This window comes from Cladophialophora immunda (assembly GCF_000835495.1).
Source record: "Cladophialophora immunda strain CBS 83496 unplaced genomic scaffold supercont1.4, whole genome shotgun sequence".
Lineage (NCBI taxonomy): Eukaryota > Fungi > Ascomycota > Eurotiomycetes > Chaetothyriales > Herpotrichiellaceae > Cladophialophora > Cladophialophora immunda.
Genome location: NW_015622544.1, coordinates 3,973,871 through 3,991,144, shown reverse-complemented (window position 1 = coordinate 3,991,144; position 17,274 = coordinate 3,973,871). Strand labels below are relative to the sequence as shown.

Genomic DNA, 17,274 nt, shown 5'->3' with positions numbered 1-17,274 from the left:
GTTGTCCTTGCAGAGGAGCCACGCATGGCTCGATTCTTCCCATGACGACCAACGCGAGCGGCATGTGATCGTCGTTCCTTTTCACCGAGGCCGTGATCCTGCTGCGATTGACCCGGCCTGCTCGCGAAGATGAACTTAATGGTGCCGTCGCTCATGGTGGGTCTGCAGTTCTTGACAGTCAAGTGTTCATATGCCGTTTGGGATGGAAACTCGGTCTGATGGCCCTGTCTCTGTGTCAAGAGGCTACGCTCACGAATTCCAGGTCAGTCCCAGCACGACTGATACATGTTTGTCAAAGACACATCGCAGTTCTCTTCGGGGCGCCGACATGGTCGGACAAGTCATATACTATGAAAAGTTAGTTGCCATAATTCTGTTTGGAATGAAAGCTGTATCGCGGACGGCACGGCTAGATTGCACCGTTCCATATGCCTCTCGATGGCGCTCATTTCGTATCTCAGCAGGACTTGGCTCATTCAAGGACTGGATGGAGATCTTGCCGGGCGGCTTTGGGTCGCAGGCTAAATGGATGGGATACGAACCGATCCAACCAGGCCAAAATGGACAATTTCCCAACCGGGCCAGCCATCAGGACTGATAGATGTGATCCTGGCGGCGGGGTACCGAGTTGCCCCAATGCACAGATACCCGTCCAAGAAAGATCATGATCTCGAACAGGGCCATTTGTCAAGCAACGATGACACAGGGATGAGCCGAGTGCTGTACCAGGGGTGGTTATTGCCTGTTGGTGAACGGACGACAGATCCGAAGCTCACGAGTTGTCGAACAGGCCTCTAGCGAGAAGGAGCAGATTGTTGCTTGGTAGCGAGACGATCAACCATAGCCCGAAATGGAAAACGGCTCTTCCTGGTTTGGACCATGGGGGAGACTGCCGAATTGCCGAAGAAGCGCCTGGTGACCAGGTATCGAGTCAGTAGCACGACTTTTGGGCCGTTGGCTCGACTATGAAAGACGACCTCCCGACGAACTGCCAGATGACGAATCCGTACGGAGCCCTGACTGTGCGGTCTATTCCCTTCCCTTGTGATGGTTAGTACGCTCTTCTCACATTTGTGCGTCAGAAAAGCAGCGCGGATTGATGGATTTGATAATTAAACCCTTGTAAACATGTGTTATATATCCTTTACTCCTTCGCAAAAGGACAACGTGATCTGACTCATGTGGAAGGTGATTGTTCAACAGCTCTGACGCGATATCACTCCCCCTAGGATGGTTTGCCATTTCCACTAATCCAGCCATCTGTGGAATCTCGCATAGTTAGTTAGTATCTCAACAAACAGAGAGTCCAACATCGGAGTTGTCTGGGCCAGATACAGGTTTCCAGTAGGGCAGAGAAACTTACGTGTGCGATTTGCTACATCGCAGACATAGTCCGGGGTACCAACGCTGGCAGGGTCGCAAAGATCACCGCTCTCGGCGATACTCCCCGAATTGTATATCCGCAGCGCCTCGTAGACGTTCCCGTTTTGCTGTTGTAAGCATTGTTGGAAATGGGTAGCGCCCGTCTCAAGCATGGAAATGACATCGTCTAGGTTAGGTTCTGCGTCCTGGGAGGAGAAGAGAAGAGCACATCATCTATTAGCACAGTGACAATACCAACTTGGCACGTAAGGGTTCTTTTCGGAGTGCTGGGCACATTTGGCGCTATCGCTTACCGACGTGTCCAGACCCTCACAGCCAGAACATTGCATGAGGCCCCCTGTAGGCTCGTGGTCCGCATCGTAAGTGGTCTACGGAAGCCATTTGTCAATGGGAGTCCGCAAAGATCCTTCCAAGGGTATAAATCATCTTGGGACAGGGGAGAACTTGCCTGGACGAATAGATTCCCTGTACTTTCTTGCATGATGATGCACAGCAGCAGGTATGATTCGACGCCAGTCGATTGGCTGACGTGCTGAATTGCCTGATCAATCTGAAAACAAAGTCAACAGAGTGCGCCCGAAACGAATATGTCAGGAGCTAATCTGCCGAGCAATTGCTCGTAGGTGCGATCCGTCAAGGGTTGTATTCACCAAAGTGGAATAGTCATTGCCATCCTCGTGCTGTTCATTAGCTTCCTGTATGGTGGGCTCAAATGCATGCCACAAATCCTCATAAGCACAAATATGATCATCGAAGGGAGCGAACGACGAGGCCGGCCCGTGCTGATCGTAGTAGTGTGGATCAATGGGAGCGCCGCTGCCAGACATGGTACATCAGTGGTACGTCAGTGGGAATAGTTCGCGTGTTTGCAATACAATGAAACCAAGTGCTTGCTTTGTAGAAGCCATTTTCACGACGGTTGGAATCTCTCACGGAGCCCTACCTTTATATAAGATCAAGCTTTATCCGTTCCTGGGATCGATCAGAAAATAGTGCTCGACTGGGGATTCAGAGATGTTAAGAATGGCGGAGGATCTTAGCATCGGCCCCAGTAATATGTAATCAGATAGTTATATATATATATATATATTTGGCCCAAGCCAGCTCGAACAGGCGAAAGCCGCTTTCCACGTGAGACTGAGGGATCTGTGGACGAGACGTAAGCCGGTGCACGAGCGTTGGTAAGCAGAATGCTGGGGTTGTTGGGGTTGTTGGGGCTGTTACTTGACGCCACAATACTGCCTGATATATCACACCTGTTTCGCACTCTCAAGAATATACAGTACAAGTCCACGATTAAATAGCCCCCAGTCTTGCGGAGTCAAAACCACAGGTCAGCCGGTCTCATGTCGGCGTCGTCTGCCCGCAAACCTACTGTTTTTTTCGGCGTTCCAGCGTGGTAGCACTCATTTCCCCGTTTTGTTCGTCCTTTTGTGTGGTTTTGCTGACGTTCACACCACTTTGAGGATTGGGATCAGCGAATATAGATAGCTACTCGAAGACCTAGACCAAGCGGTGAATTTAGAGTTGGCTTGGCACAATGAATGCAAGACTTCCAGTGGCTTTGGATGAGCTGGGTGACGGGACTAATATAGACGCCTTGCCGCTTTCTGCACGAGCCGGCCTTCTGGTCATCGTAGATGCTGCTATCCTTGGATGTATGGGATGCATCTCTGCAGCCGCGGAGTGGTGGAGGGAAGTACACCGCGACCTAGAGCAGGTAAAACGAAGCACGATTTTCAGGCATGATATTGGCCGATTTACTGGCGCGTGGACACTTTCGTAATTGTAGTAAGTCTTTATTCCCTCTCTTTCTTGTAGCTCACAACCTTGCCATCATTTATACCAACTCGTTGCGGGACATCGCCTTCATTAACCCGTCTGCAGGCGTGCATGTAGTGCTCATATAACATCAGTGACATCATTGACATCTTCAAGATTGTACTGGCCCATCTTCCTAGGTGGAACTCGGTGCTGGAACAAGAAATCAATCTCCTGAAAGGTGCGGCCTTTCAGCTCAGGGATGTAAAAGTAGCTCCAGATGGTGCCCAAAAGACAGGCGCCACCAAACACGAAGCCTACTTTTCCCTTCAAATTGGCCTTGTCTGGATTGACCATGTAAGGCACCACAATGTTCATCACCGTGCCAAATACGGCTTGGCACGCAGTGGCCAGTCCGACCGTCTTTGCTCGAAGTGAGGGAGTGGAGACCTCACCGAGCAAAGCGAACGCGATACAGCCGATGGTGATCTGGTAGATGAGCGCGTAGACAACCGTGCAAGAGGCTTGAACCCAGCGGGCAGCCGAGGTGTGGACGACATCGAGAATACCCATCAAGACGAGGACGATGGTCATGCCGATCATGCCCCAGACAAACAACTTTCTCCGACCCAGTGTATTGATGGCGGCCCAAGAGATCATGACGCCAACCACACCACAGGCTGTGACTCCCACGCCTAGGTCGAAAGCGTCCTTGGTCTGGATACCGGCAAGCTCGAAGAAGTAGGTTGAGAAACCCAGTACGAAAACAATCCCCGAGAGATGCTGGCAAGCAAAGACACCGACCGAAATGGTTGTTCGCACGAGGTTGGTGCCACGGAAGCATTGGTCCCATCTTGCAGACTTGGACAATTCAGCGTCCTCTTCGACGGTCCTGATAATCATGGCCAGCTTTGGTGACACATCAACATCCTTTCCGTGCAGACGCTCCAGAGATCGCCGAGCATCTTCCATGCGGCCGTGACGAACATAGTGCCATGGAGACTCGGGTGCGAATGGGAGTCCGACGAGAAGAATGGCTGGTCAGGCTTGTCAGACATGGACGTTCTTTGCAAGTCAGAGGTATGAATATCCTTACCGACAAACAACCATTGAATGGCAAAAGGCCCCCGAAAAGCCCAGCGGTCGGTCCTGTCCCCGAATCCTTTGATAACGGCATTCGACAAGAGCTGCCCAATGACAATGGCAAAGTTGATGCCGCCGGTGATCATACCACGAAGAACAACCGGCGCCACCTCGGAGCAGTAGAGAGGGCCGATGGTCAAGTAGAATCCAAGGCCGACCCCAAGAATCAACTTGCCGATGAGGAATGCCGGTCTGGTGGTCGAGAAGACCTCGCCGAAAATACCACCAGTGACAAAGCCCAGCCCTATGAGGAGAGAGTACCGACGGCCGATGCGGTCAGAGATCCAGGAGCACATGAAGCCACCAAAAAATTGGCCGACGCTGGAGATACTATTAAAGCCGCTCTGCCAGCTCGCAGGGATCACAGGTTGCCCTTTGTAGATATAACTACCCAAATGATATTAGCCTCGGAGTCGTCACAAAAAAGAAGGCGCTGTGATCGGGCACGCCGCAGACTTACCCGAATGTATACCGAAACTGTGGCACCGAGATCATGGCGCCGTTGACTTGTGCGTCGAAGCCCCTGGCAAAAGTCGGTCAGACGTCAGGTAATCACTTGGACGGTAGTTACTTGGGGATGTCGATGACACTTACCAACCAATGCAGCTGAAGGCAAAGAACACACACCAGAAAACGACGTTCTTGTTCTTGGAAAGGGCCTCCCAGACCGAGAGACTGTGTTCTTCTTCAGCGGCTGCTCGAGCCTGTTCGATCTTTGGGGCCACATGTTCAATGATTGAGTCGATAGCCTTGGCTTCGTGGTGGTCGTCAATATTGACTTTCTCCATGTTAGCGGACTTGAGTGTTCGCCCTGTTGCAAGGAGGATGGTTGTGGAAGAGTCGAGAGAGATTGCCACCTGATCACAGAAATTCGGACTTCAACCGCAGAGGGGACGGCGGGCTTTATGTCTTGTTTCCATCCTTCGTGTGATGCAGGTTTGGATCATGATGCATGTTCTGGAAGTCCCATCCAACCCCAGATCCGTCCTCGAGAACTCCGTACTGCGTAGAGGTCGATTTCGTGCATTCCGGGATTCCGCAGATTTTCTCATGGGGGGATTTTGCCTGCGGAAAGGAGGGGAGGCTGGCACCAGAGAGTTTGGGTAGCACTGGGGAGACATCGAAGGAGGCGACGGACATGGGATGGCATGGTGGTGATGGCTTTACCCCGCCGAGCCCGGCCATGATCCTTGTGGCATGACCCGACCAGTCGTTTGAGTCAAATGATGGCTCAGAGCGGTAAAGTAGTGTTGCAATCACACACACCAGGGTCCGGAGTAGCAGTTGGCAGGCTGCTTATTGAGTGCGCCCTTTCATCTGGATTGATACAGAGATCGTATCTCCTCATGCGGTGAGGTAAGGTTTTTCGGCTGCCAAAGCGCAGCCAGAGCGCAGCCAAGGGCTTCTAGAAGGGCTGGGCGCAGTTACGAGCGAGGCCCTTTCCGAGGCTCCCTAGGCCCTCCTTGATGGGTTGGCCTATCAAAGCCTAGCGGGCGTTGGTGACGGTGGTGCCATCGCCCCCCAACACCCGTCTTGGGGGCCCCCTGTTGGGTGTCGAGGCACTTAGTAGCTTTACTGGTCACCCCCCTTCTCCCCCCCCGCAACAAAATGTGTCTTCTGCGACCGTGCTCTCCTTCTCCAGCACTCCGCTGACGGCCTTTATCACTCCCCGGCATTCCGCTCATCCAACTTCCCATCCTCCTCTCCAGAGTCCAGTATCACTTCCCCAGATCTTCAAACCCCAGTTGTCCCGGTGGAGCAAAAGCTCACTCCTGATATCGGCAATGCAAATGGAAAGCTCGCTCCGCAACCTTCTCCATTCCAGCGAGCCTGCTTATGATTCCTCGTCTCTCCATACTGGCCATTTGCCGGCAACCATCCAGCAAAATGGCCCTTTTATCGGCACAATGGAGGCTGAAAACGTCCTGAACGACTCCCGGAAGCGTCCTGCCACGCGGATAAAGTCGTCCTATCCGCGAAAAAGAGCCATCCAAGCCTGCCAGAAGTGCAGGGTTCGCCGAACAAAATGCAATAACGCTCGGCCGACCTGTTCTTCCTGCTTGTCGATTGGCGCCGAGTGCACATATAGCGAAGGAGATCATTCTACGTATGTCTGTGCGGCGGCACATCTTCGGACGTGCTAGATGATGACGACCCTCTTCTGACCGTCGCAGCTTCGATTCCGCGAGTCTGGCAATTTTGGACAAGTTGAACACCATCGAGGAGCTTCTGAGAACGCCCAATGCCCGGGCCCAGGTCGTCCCCTCAGCCCCCAGCAATGCGGCCGACAGCCCCAGTCGTGGAGTCTTGTCCCGGCTAAAATCGCTGAATTCACCCAGTCTCGAGAGGTCCAAGGATGCCGCCCCTTGTCACATGAACATTGAAGGAGTCCTGTCGTGGTCTGTCTTTGATGATGTTAGTCCTAACCTGGACCTGAAAGGACTTCTCAACTCCAGTCATGGCGCCTCACAAAACCTGTCAATCGTGTCGGACTTTGATGAACATGTCGCAGAAGAGGAGCTAGTGGCAAGGTTCATGAACAATGTCTTCATCTACAATCCGGTCTTGGAGGAAGCCAAGATTCATCGATACATGCGTGATGCTCGCTTCAATGGCATCGGGTGGGATGCACAGTCTTGCTTACTGGTGAGATGGCTCTCGGAACAAAGATTCTCGTCAATGTTGCTAACTGTCATTGTTGCCTTCAGCTCCTGATATATGCTCACGGCTCGATTGTTGGGCCTTTTGACGGTGGACAACAGCAAGATGCCTCGTCATTCCGGTCGTCTCCGCAATTCAAGCAGGCAGAGTCCTACTTCTCCGCCGCCCAGAAAAGGATGGGTCACCTTCTCTGCCGAACAGGTGTGTTGGAAGCGCAATGTTTCTTCCTCGCAGGAGTGTATTTGATGGCAACACTACGTCCAATGGAGGCGTGGAAAATGTTTGTCCAGGCTCTCGCCTGCTGCCAAGCGTTCTACACGGAGAAGGAGTCCCCAGAGGCCGACAGGGAAGGGGAACAGCGTCTGCGGGAAAGCATCTACTGGACTTGCTTCAAATCCGAACTGTGAGTGGAACGTTCACACCGGGCGCACCGTTCTCGTTGTACAATGCTGACCCCCAGCCAGCGAACTCCGCCTCGAACTGAACGTTTCCGAGACCTCGATCTGGGACCTCACCTACCCGGCCTTCTTTCCATCTCCGCCCGAGGGTCTCCGATCCCAACGAGAAATAGTGTGGTATTTTTATCTTGCCGAAATCGCCCTTCGACGGCTCGGCAACAGGATTCTCAACTTCATCTATGATAGCAAAGCCACGAGTTCCCTATCGAATGCAGCCGAGTCGACCATTGGATTCGAACAACAAGCCGCAGACTGGATCCGATCGCTGCCGCAAGCACTCGACCTCGAGGCGCCATCGGTCGGGGAGGAGAGTGACTTGCACCACTCGCTCAAATTCATCCTGAAAGGCCACCTTCTCGACTGCTACGAAATGATGTATTGGCCCTTTATTGTCGCGGCGGTGAACTACGAGACTCCCGAAAGGACGCCGACGATCTCGACCGAGTCGATGGACTCGTTCGTGCACAAGGCGCTGGTCGTTTGTGTGGAGAGGATCGAAAAGAATGAACAGGGCTTTTTCTATCGCCACCACGGGACTTGGCTGATGCTGCGGTCCTGCACGAGGAGTGCACTTGTTCTTCTCGGGGCAGCCAGACTGGAAAAACTAACACTTTTAATGCCAGATCGCTGGCGAGAAGCGGTGGAAAAGGTGATCGAGATGTTGAGATTCTGGAGGCGGGAGAGCAGAGACGTTGAAGACCGGCTGCGAGTCGTGGAGACGCTGCTTGCCGGTCTGACGTTCAACGATTCACGTGCATTGTGAGCGCAGTTGTGCAATATTTCAGTTTTGTTCATGATACCATCATAAGTCTGGCGCTGTTGCATTATACATATCCATCATGGCATGACGAGGTAACCAAAAATGCATCGCCTGAAATGCGGGTTGGCGGAACCACGTTCAAGCATCCACCTCTCGAACCTTGTATTCGAACATTCCATTGGACGGTATTCTGTTCTTGTCGAGCATTTTCATGGAAGTTTCGACACCAGCCGCAGGTACTCGGTACTCGAACTTTTTGCCTGGTCCCGGCTTCGAACCGTCCGGGAGCGGGTAGGGATATGGGAGATATTCTGGCATGAGGCCCAACTGGATCAAGAGCGAGGCTTGGTCCCAGGCGATATGCTCATGATACAGACGATCGCCCCGGACGCAGACAACGGATGTGCAGGGAAGTTCAACTTTTCGTCCTGTTGGAGGGATGCCGGGAGCTCTGCCAACAACAGGTAAGTTCTTCGGGAATCCAATGGACGTGGGCACGGGGTCTTCTTACAGCCAGTCGATTTCCATATCGTGCGTAAACTTGGCAACAAACTCGTCACAGACGCGATCAATCCCAATCGTTCGACTCACAAGCAGGAGCTCCATGTCCTTTGGGTTTTTGGGGATGAAATTGTTGCGGTAAAAGTTTGTCAAGCTCGTTCTGCCGATGCCGCCAGTCATCTGCATGCCCCCAGACAGTCAGCAGCTGGATACAAGCAACGGTGGAAGACCCAACAGGACATATCCGTACCGTGGTAATGTGATTAACGTAGGGCTCTTGCACCATGGTCGCCATGGTTTTGGGCACAGAGCGCTCTGCAAATTCAAAGTAGGTATGCTCCTCCCAGATTGCCTCGAGGTCGAAATCCAAGCCACGGACGTACTTTTTCAGAAAAGTGAGGTTCCGGGTATGCGAGACGGCTTCGTTGGTGCTGTCGAATTCCGGTTGACCTGGTACCACGAACTTGGAAGACTTGACCGAAGGGTAGGTGTAGATTTTGGCACCGGGGTGCGAGTCTGCCTTTTCGTGTCCCGCGAAATGACAGAGCCTAGGTATCGCGAGCGGTGTGATTAGGTCCCCAGCGGTGCCATAGATGACCGCCGCCGCAATCTTAGGTCCAATGGCTGCACTGTGGCCAAATTCATTCCAGAGGGCAGTGTCGTAGACTTGAAAGGCTATTGTTTAGTCCCGAGGGGGGGCCTTTGAACAGAGGGATGACGATGGAGGGTTCGAGGGGGCCAGACTCACCAACCATTCCGACTCCATCGTTGAAATCGCACTTTTCACACGCCTCCAGTGCAGCGAGAGCCTTTGTGAGAATCTGCGTCGTCGCCGTGGATGAGCCCTGAGTCAACTCTTCGCCTCGAATCTCCGCCACTGCAAACCCTTCTTCCGCCCACTTTAGCAGAGGAGGCGGGATGCCATCCTCGCACACGACACCGCCGTCCCTGTAGCGTGGCGCGCCCGCCGGCAACACGAGGATCAGTCCTGGCCCATGGCCCTTGCGAGACAGCGGCGACAACAGTGAGATGTGATCAGAGACTTTGACCAGTTCGGCAGTTGGGAGAGAAACTTGCTCTTCGGCGGCAGCGATTGGTTCGGCCATGGCCGTCTGCGTTTCCTGCTACCTGGAGAGCAGGGGAGATGTGCTTGGGTGAATATATAGTGAATATGCTCCTTTCAAGCTTCAGACTTATCGAGATTTTTCTAAGATGGCCAGGCCCAGCTGCAAGGGAGAGAGCTGTGTCAAAACTGAAGGGTTGGTGGGTGGACGAGTGCGAGTGCGCGGACCGCAGCGGTTGATAAGGCGTTCAGCCTCGCTCGGCATTTTGTCTGGGCAAAAACGGATCATGGTTCGATCAGATGATGAAGGTTCCAATGTTACCGTAAGATCTTGTGAAGTATTTGTCACGGTCTCCATGAATTGGTCAATACTATTTGTTCATGTACGGCCAATGTGGCCTCCTTGTCCAAGCTGGATGGCACTTGGAAGTATCATGACTACATCGTCCGTCGTCCTCCATATCAACCTCCACACTCTGCCAGCAGATCAAATATCACCGGTTGCTTTCCCAACAGCTTAGACGCAAGTCCGATGGTGGAAACCGGCAATGCGGACTTCGAGACTCGGCTCAGATTCACTCCCAAACACTCCAGGGAACTTCCTCGGGACGCAAAAGCGCAGGGTGACTTTACAACACGAACTGAACAGACTTGACAGAGGACTAGTTCCTCATGCATAGTCTCTAACTGAATGGTTTCAGATGCAAAGGTCTCCATAGTCCACATACCAGGATCTGATAGCTTGCGACAAGCGGACATGATAGTATACAGAGGAATGGAGGACGGCGACGAGCACCAAATGCTTTGGATGCCCGGTCGACCTTCCATTTTGGACGTAGTGAAGCAAGTCTGCACTAGTACCTAATTGGCTAGTGCAGATCGTTATCGATAACCAGAAAAATTATCGCCAGCCTCCGCAGTAATTTTTGTCCCAAAGTGTGATAATTTGCGTTCAACCTCACCGCTGGCAAGACCTCATGAGTCGCAACAGCATGTCCAACTCAATGGATCCCCAGCTAGCGGAGTCAAAGAAGCGCAAAAGGAAGCGGACGAAGCCCACACAAGCAACACCCGAAACGCAAGCCGCACCATCTCCCCACGTAGACCGAATCCTTGCGTCCGCGAACGAACCGCAAGAGAAGAGCAAAAAGAGACGGAAGACGTCACATGCGAGCGAAGACGAAGATAACGTCGAGATCAAAGCTTCAGCCAAAGCGGTGAAAGATGCTCCAGAAGAAGCAGAAGAAGGGTCTTCGGACAGTGAGGTGGACGACGAAATCGACAACGATGATGAAGCAGGCCCTGAACTCGAAGAGACTGTCGATACCACAACCATGAGCACGGAGATCACTTCTGCTCCTGCTTCAACAGACCTGCCTACAGACACCGTTCCGTCTCTGCCTGGCACTGAAACCACCCCTCAAGCCTTCTCCGAACTCAGCCTATCTGAAAAGACCATGCAAGCCATCACAGAAATGGGCTTCACGAGCATGACCGAGATCCAAAGGCGAGGCATTCCTCCGCTGATGGCAGGCCGCGACGTTCTCGGAGCCGCCAAAACCGGTTCTGGAAAGACGCTCGCCTTCCTGATCCCTGCTGTGGAAAGGCTGCACGCTCTACGGTTCAAGCCGCGCAACGGCACTGGCGTCATCGTCGTCTCGCCCACACGAGAATTGGCACTGCAAATTTTTGGTGTTGCCCGCGACCTGATGCAATTCCACAGTCAAACCTTCGGAATCGTCATTGGAGGCGCAAACCGCAGCGCCGAGGCGGAAAAGCTCACCAAGGGCGTCAACCTCCTGATCGCCACCCCGGGCCGGTTGCTCGACCACCTAAAAAACACCAAGGGCTTCGTCTACAAGAACGTGAAGGCTCTCGTGATTGACGAAGCCGATCGCATCCTGGAAGTCGGATTCGAAGACGAAATGCGTGAGATTGTCAAGATCCTCCCGGACCGCGACCACCGGCAGACCATGCTCTTCAGCGCGACACAGACCACCAAGGTCGAGGACCTGGCCCGCATCTCCCTCCGCCCCGGCCCGCTGTACATCAACGTGGACCACAAGAAGGAGCACAGCACGGTCGAAGGACTCGAACAGGGGTACGTGATCTGCGACTCGGACAAGCGCTTCCTGCTGCTCTTCAGCTTCCTGAAGCGCAACCTGAAGAAGAAGGTGATTGTGTTCATGAGCAGCTGCAACTGCGTCAAGTACCACAGCGAGCTCCTCAACTACATCGACCTGCCCGTGCTCGAGCTGCACGGCAACCTTAAGCAGCAGAAGCGGACCAACACCTTTTTCGAGTTCTGCAACGCCACCCACGGCACCCTGATCTGCACCGACGTCGCCGCGCGAGGCCTCGACATCCCCGCCGTCGACTGGATCGTGCAGTTCGACCCCCCGGACGACCCGAGGGACTACATCCACCGGGTGGGCCGCACGGCGCGCGGCGCCAACGGCAAAGGGCGGAGTCTGATGTTCCTGCAGCCGAGCGAGGTCGGCTTTTTGAGCCAGCTGAAAGAGGCCCGCGTGCCCGTGGTCGAGTTCGACTTCCCGGCCAAGAAGCTGGTCAACATCCAGAGCCAGCTCGAGAAGCTGATCGGGCAGAACTATTACTTGAACAAGGTGAGTGAGTGATTTGAGTCGCTAACCCATCACCGTTTCCGCTCCGACATCTCTTTATCCTCTTCTTCCCAACCCATCTCCCCTCTCCCCCTTGGTTGACATTTCCCTTTTCTTTTTCATCACCCTCTCACAAAACAACCACCTGCTCCAATCACAAAATATCCTGACCCCATCATCATCCCTTCTCCTTCCCAACCAAAGAAAACGCCCGTTGTAGCGTCCAAAGCTAATCTATATCTGTCCCCCCGATAGTCCGCCAAGGACGGCTACCGCTCGTACCTGCAGGCCTACGCCTCCCACAGTCTGCGCTCCGTCTTCGACGTCAACAAGTTGGACCTGGTCAAGGTCGCAAAGAGCTTCGGCTTCCCCACCCCGCCGAGGGTGGATATCCAGCTGGGCGCGAGCATGCGAGACAAGAAGCAGAACCCGGCGAGGAGGAGCTATGGGAGCCAGCCCAGGCAGAAGAATGGGTTTAAGCGGAGATGAGAGAAATCAAATATGTCTGTCGATTGTTGGGGAGGGCGATTCAAGTGACGCTCTCGTCAATGTGTCAGGAGCTAATGGAGTTGGACATGGTGTTTGACTTGGCCTCACTTAACATCAAAGGGCTGGCTGACCTCGTTCATCAATCTAATCGAGCCCTTGACATTGTTGACTTGCCTAATCCCTGAGTTCCTCGCACTCTGACACTCTCCTTTCCTCAATCTGTCCAGTTCTATGTACCCTTATCAATGCTTTATCTGCATGGACGATTCTCTCGCTCCTCACGAAGCCATCATGGTCGAGAGCTTCTGAAAGTCTGGCGTGCCCCAGCCCGTCACTGGATCCCACCCTGGCGCCGCATCCCAACCGGCATCCGTAATCTTGGGCGCTGGCTGGCCCGTATACATGTCCTGGCCTGAACATCCGCGAGACCGTCCCAGGGTGATATCGTTGAATGCCTGGTAGCCCTGCGAGTACAACCAAGGGTTCAGGAATCCGAGCTTGGCCTTTCCCTGCGCCAGACGTTTATTGTTCAAATTGGAGATAATGGCGGCAAAAGTTGGCGCTGCGCAAGACGTTCCGTACAAGAATTGTGGATGATCTTGGTTTTCTATCAGGTAGCGCACAGATTGGGCTGAGACATCCGGATACCCTCGCCCAGAGGCATTAAAATACCCTTTGTTCTTGTTGCCCAATTTGCCCAGGTACGCCTTGGTGACGTTGATTTGGTAAGAGGGTGCCGCGAAGTAGTTGGAAAACCCTCCTGACGAGAAGGCAGCTGCAATTTCCGGATTCAAGGCGTAGGTACCTCCCACAGCGGTTACATAGGGGCACGTCGCTGGGAAATTTGGCGCAAAGCGTGGTGTATTCTTTCCGTCGTTAGATTCACACGCACTACCGACGCCAGTATCACCTGAAGCAAAGATCACAGACACTCCACGGAGACCGAGGAAGGAGAATGCAAGGCACACTTCTCTTGCCCAGTCGAAGGGCACGGTCTGCTCGTCCTCAGCGTACGAGGTGGTGAGGACGTCAGGGAGGTCTGAGTTGTTGAGGCTCAATAAGTAGTGGAGTTGATCAAGGTATGGCTCATTGCTGCCATTCTGAGCAGGAGTCGGCTGGTCAAGGTCTGCGAGCATTGGAGCTCGTCCGGCGGTTGAGTAGTAAACGACTGGCGTGCCTCGGGCCAGGGCCACAGCATATTGCACCTAGGATCAGTTAGTGGTGGCAAGCCGGCGGAAACCGTCTAGCAGACGATAGACCTACGTCGAGATTGCCCTCTGCAGTTTTGTTCACCCCTTTCTGATCACTGACTCCGTTGTTAATTGGCACGATGGAGAAGTCATGAGCCTGGCTACCGGCGCCTGTAAGCTTGAGAAAGTCCTCTAGATCGTCAAAATACACTCCTTCGTCAATGAAACCGGAGACACCAAGCTTCGTCTTTCCTTTGGGGTCGGCCTGGAAATCGCTCATCCTGTAGATACCTCGAAGGCATTCCGGGGTAATGGTGCTGTTGCAGAAGGTAGCATTATAGGTGGTCAAAAGACCAGGGTTACCAATTGGCGAAATTAACCCTGGATCAGGACTATCTCTGGGCTCCAGGATGAAGCTGGTTTGTGCTCTGGGTTGACCAAATCGGGTGGTGGGCTGGACTGTCGTGATAAAAGGTCGGAGACTTGTCGGGATTGAGTATTGAAGAGTGCGAATCAAAGTAGTGTCTCCATTGTGATACTCAGAGAACTCGGTGCTAAGAAGGCTCTCAGCTTGGAAGACGTAGATGTGTAACGTGATCCAGGTTCCTTGATACGTGATGTTCTCTGCGAGGATGCCTTCACCCTCGAGCCAGTCAATGATTAGAGCAGTTACCTCACTAGGTGGTCGCAGCAGATCGTCCAATTCATGTTTCTCCAGGTGCCGGCCGTAGAATGGATGATCAGGCGTAGAGATGTCGAGTAGGTGTTGAGGGATACCACTCATGGCCGGGTGATCCATGGCGAGACGCAGTTTGATGACTTCCCTGGGGCTCGGCTTTTTGCCCTTTCTCCTGTGAGCTGACGACTCCTTCCTTCCAGCTTGAATCAGCGTACCTGAGTCCATCCCACAGGAACGGCAGGCAGCTTTGCCACAACTGTGGTTGAAAGATCAGGTAGAGCGGTGATGAAGACACCCCAAGCGACGAGGAGCAGGGTCAGGATGAGGACCGTCATGTTATCGACAGTGAGGACAATATGGCCTAGCTTTGAGAGTCAGAGAACGTGACGAACCGTTTGTTAGTATCGTGGTAAGCAAGGACATTGGACTTTGAGAGCAGCGAGGCTTGCATAGGAATGTCTGTCATGCACGGGCGAAGCTGCAATGGAAGTGACGACCGTCCTGCTGCCGAATGTTGTTGAGATGGCGGGAAGGAACATTGAAGCGACAAGTGAAGTTCTAATCAGCGAGGCATTCACTGCGAGCAAGTGCAAATCTGGACTGCTTGAGAGCACAGGGAAATGGACCGTGCCATCGACAAGTGTCTACCTACGATCCAGCTGGGAAGATGTATTTCTCCTTTCCAAACCCAGATTGGTAGGTTGAAAGACACAGAAGTTTTGCGAGGGGCAGGTATTCAATTGTATTGTGATATTTTCGTGCATCGATACTCCGTTGACATCATCTCCAAGCTGAACAAAGCGGCAAAAAGTCCGAAAGGTCAGGAATGTCTATCGTCTCATATCTGCTCCCAGTTGTAGCTCGTGCTCAAGGTCATTGGTCGCAAAGGCACCAGCCTCTTGCGGCCTTGGATCCTCATGGCTGCTCCATTGACTCGGGTTCTCGGGAATTGGCACATTGATGTTGGCAGTCGGAGTCTGAGATGGCTGGTGGCGAACGTGGTGACGGAATCTCATGACTTCGTCCAGAATCATCTTTCGCATCTCCTGCACATCTTCGACCACCTCAAACGCAAAGTCGAAGGTCTTGGGACAAGCAGGCTCGTCACTGGCATCGTGCCAAATGTGAAGGTATCTGTGCTCCAAAGCATCCTCCACCGAGATGCGAGATGACGGATCGAACGCCAGCATTCGGTCCAGAAGATCAAGGGCGTCCGGATTCGCCTGTGGGAACAGCCTCTGGAAGGGGATCTTGGGCATGTACGGCAGGTTGCGGACATACTCCTGAGCGCGGGGTGAGCCGATTCTGGAGAGGGTCTCCTCGTTAGGGGTGCCCAGGTAGTGCAGAATCTGGTTCAGCTGATCGACGTAGTCCCGGCCCTTGAAGAAGGGTCTGCCCCCGAGCAATTCCGCCAAAATACATCCAACCGACCACACATCGACTATTGAGCATGTCAGCAGCGATTTCCGTGTTCATCGAGGGTCAACATACTGGCTTTGGTGTAGCTCTGGAAGCTCAGCATAATCTCCGGAGCACGATACCATCGAGTTGCGACGTATTCGGTCATATATCCCGCATTCTCCTCGGGATCCTGAGAGAAACCTCTGGCCAGACCAAAGTCGCAAATCTTGAGCTCGCAGTCGGCATTAACGAGAAGATTGCCGGGCTTCAGATCTCTGTGCAACACATTTGCCGAATGGATGTACTTGAGACCGCAGAGAATCTGATAGATGAAAGATTGAAAGTGGGCATCGGTGAGAGGTTGGCCGGATCTAATGATGGCCGCAAGATCGCACTCCATCAATTCTGGTGCGCGTTAATTACCGTCTCCTCCCGTAAAGAGGTCAACATACCTTCATAGAGATAGGTCTCGTTGAAGTTGTCCGGCCGGGGGATATCCATGTCATAGAGACAGGTGATCTGTGCCTAGTCAGCTCGCTGCCCTTTCCATGATTGATCGCAACGACCGACATTTCGATGGCCGCGGAAGTGCTGTAGAAGCTTGATTTCGCGCAATGCCCGCTTCGCGAGAATCTTCTTGCTGAAGACATTGGTGACTTTCTTGATGGCCACTCCTTCTCCCGTTTGCGAGTTGGTCGCAGCACTTTCGGCCAGGTCAGCAAGGCTCCAGCGCATGGCGGAGGAACTCCTACCAGACAATACCATATGCACCCTGGCCCAACTCTTTTGTCACGGTATATCTCTCGTCGACAATGAAGTCTTGGTTGAAGACCTTGAACACTTTGCGCCCAGCTAGGTCCCCCATGTTGCTGCTGCTCTTACGATTACCGATTGGGGCTTTGGTGAGGTACAAGTAGGATCGGCCAGCGAGTTGATCGTGACGGGGAAGGTCAGGACAGCAGTTCAGGCGTTATAAAGGAGAACCAGCCACGGAGATCGAGGAGGCAAGGCAGACTTTTGGGTCTTGGGTGACTGTGCGGCTGAATGATAGAGTTGAGCAGTGCTGACAGTCTGGGAGCAACTGCGAACTCGAATTGCGGCGAGTGTGTCCAGTCGGAGTCTAAGGTGGGGGCCACTTCAGGTGTAGCGCGAAGATATTTTTGT

The 17,274-nt window shown here is 53.2% G+C and overlaps 6 protein-coding genes across 7 annotated transcripts; 2 read left to right on the top strand and 4 right to left on the bottom strand.

The window, feature by feature from the left end:
• Positions 1 to 3,125: 3,125 nt before the first annotated feature.
• Positions 3,126 to 5,477, bottom strand: PV07_07736 (uncharacterized protein). The gene is made up of 4 exons (XM_016394846.1): positions 4,882 to 5,477; positions 4,748 to 4,810; positions 4,241 to 4,674; positions 3,126 to 4,181 (listed from the first exon to the last, which is right to left on the bottom strand). Exons 1-4 carry the CDS (start codon positions 5,073 to 5,075, stop codon positions 3,286 to 3,288), a joined length of 1,587 nt encoding a protein of 528 aa, XP_016248265.1. The 5' UTR covers positions 5,076 to 5,477; the 3' UTR covers positions 3,126 to 3,285.
• A 469-nt stretch (positions 5,478 to 5,946) lies between these two features.
• On the top strand, positions 5,947 to 8,350 carry PV07_07735. 2 transcript variants are annotated; one of them, XM_016394844.1, is made up of 4 exons: positions 5,947 to 6,394; positions 6,462 to 6,933; positions 6,996 to 7,351; positions 7,413 to 8,350. In XM_016394844.1, the coding sequence occupies exons 1-4, from the start codon at positions 6,072 to 6,074 to the stop codon at positions 8,167 to 8,169; spliced, it is 1,908 nt and encodes a 635-aa protein (XP_016248263.1). In that variant the 5' UTR covers positions 5,947 to 6,071; the 3' UTR covers positions 8,170 to 8,350. The 2 variants fall into 2 exon arrangements, with proteins under 2 accessions (XP_016248263.1, XP_016248264.1); XM_016394845.1 differs by having other exon boundaries at positions 5,947 to 6,933.
• On the bottom strand, positions 8,191 to 9,925 carry PV07_07734 (uncharacterized protein). The gene is made up of 4 exons (XM_016394843.1): positions 9,416 to 9,925; positions 8,918 to 9,333; positions 8,678 to 8,847; positions 8,191 to 8,617 (listed from the first exon to the last, which is right to left on the bottom strand). The coding sequence occupies exons 1-4, from the start codon at positions 9,771 to 9,773 to the stop codon at positions 8,305 to 8,307; spliced, it is 1,257 nt and encodes a 418-aa protein (XP_016248262.1). The 5' UTR covers positions 9,774 to 9,925; the 3' UTR covers positions 8,191 to 8,304.
• Positions 9,926 to 10,674: 749 nt separating this feature from the next.
• PV07_07733 (ATP-dependent RNA helicase HAS1) lies at positions 10,675 to 13,676 on the top strand. The gene is made up of 2 exons (XM_016394842.1): positions 10,675 to 12,354; positions 12,607 to 13,676. The coding sequence occupies exons 1-2, from the start codon at positions 10,708 to 10,710 to the stop codon at positions 12,838 to 12,840; spliced, it is 1,881 nt and encodes a 626-aa protein (XP_016248261.1). The 5' UTR covers positions 10,675 to 10,707; the 3' UTR covers positions 12,841 to 13,676.
• PV07_07732 (uncharacterized protein) lies at positions 12,850 to 15,044 on the bottom strand (the record flags this gene model as incomplete). Its single annotated transcript, XM_016394841.1, has 3 exons — positions 12,850 to 14,045; positions 14,104 to 14,874; positions 14,925 to 15,044. The coding sequence occupies 3 exons, from the start codon at positions 15,042 to 15,044 to the stop codon at positions 13,119 to 13,121; spliced, it is 1,818 nt and encodes a 605-aa protein (XP_016248260.1). The 3' UTR covers positions 12,850 to 13,118.
• Positions 15,045 to 15,539: 495 nt separating this feature from the next.
• Positions 15,540 to 16,975, bottom strand: PV07_07731 (mitogen-activated protein kinase spm1; the record flags this gene model as incomplete). Its single annotated transcript, XM_016394840.1, has 5 exons — positions 15,540 to 16,150; positions 16,201 to 16,515; positions 16,563 to 16,629; positions 16,681 to 16,813; positions 16,863 to 16,975. The coding sequence occupies 5 exons, from the start codon at positions 16,973 to 16,975 to the stop codon at positions 15,540 to 15,542; spliced, it is 1,239 nt and encodes a 412-aa protein (XP_016248259.1).
• Positions 16,976 to 17,274: the final 299 nt, after the last annotated feature.

Coding starts and splice junctions, on each gene's coding strand:
- PV07_07736 (XM_016394846.1), bottom strand. CDS start 5,075: ATGGAGAAAGTCAATATTGACGACCACCACGAAGCCAAGGCTATCGAC. Junction 4,811..4,881: donor GCCTTCAGCTGCATTGGTTG/GTAAGTGTCATC, acceptor GACTTTTGCCAG/GGGCTTCGACGCACAAGTCA. Junction 4,675..4,747: donor CAGTTTCGGTATACATTCGG/GTAAGTCTGCGG, acceptor TCATTTGGGTAG/TTATATCTACAAAGGGCAAC.
- PV07_07735 (XM_016394844.1), top strand. CDS start 6,072: ATGCAAATGGAAAGCTCGCTCCGCAACCTTCTCCATTCCAGCGAGCCT. Junction 6,395..6,461: donor AGCGAAGGAGATCATTCTAC/GTATGTCTGTGC, acceptor TGACCGTCGCAG/CTTCGATTCCGCGAGTCTGG. Junction 7,352..7,412: donor ACTTGCTTCAAATCCGAACT/GTGAGTGGAACG, acceptor ACCCCCAGCCAG/CGAACTCCGCCTCGAACTGA.
- PV07_07734 (XM_016394843.1), bottom strand. CDS start 9,773: ATGGCCGAACCAATCGCTGCCGCCGAAGAGCAAGTTTCTCTCCCAACT. Junction 9,334..9,415: donor CGATGGAGTCGGAATGGTTG/GTGAGTCTGGCC, acceptor TAGCCTTTCAAG/TCTACGACACTGCCCTCTGG. Junction 8,848..8,917: donor ACGTTAATCACATTACCACG/GTACGGATATGT, acceptor GGGGGCATGCAG/ATGACTGGCGGCATCGGCAG.
- PV07_07733 (XM_016394842.1), top strand. CDS start 10,708: ATGAGTCGCAACAGCATGTCCAACTCAATGGATCCCCAGCTAGCGGAG. Junction 12,355..12,606: donor AGAACTATTACTTGAACAAG/GTGAGTGAGTGA, acceptor TCCCCCCGATAG/TCCGCCAAGGACGGCTACCG.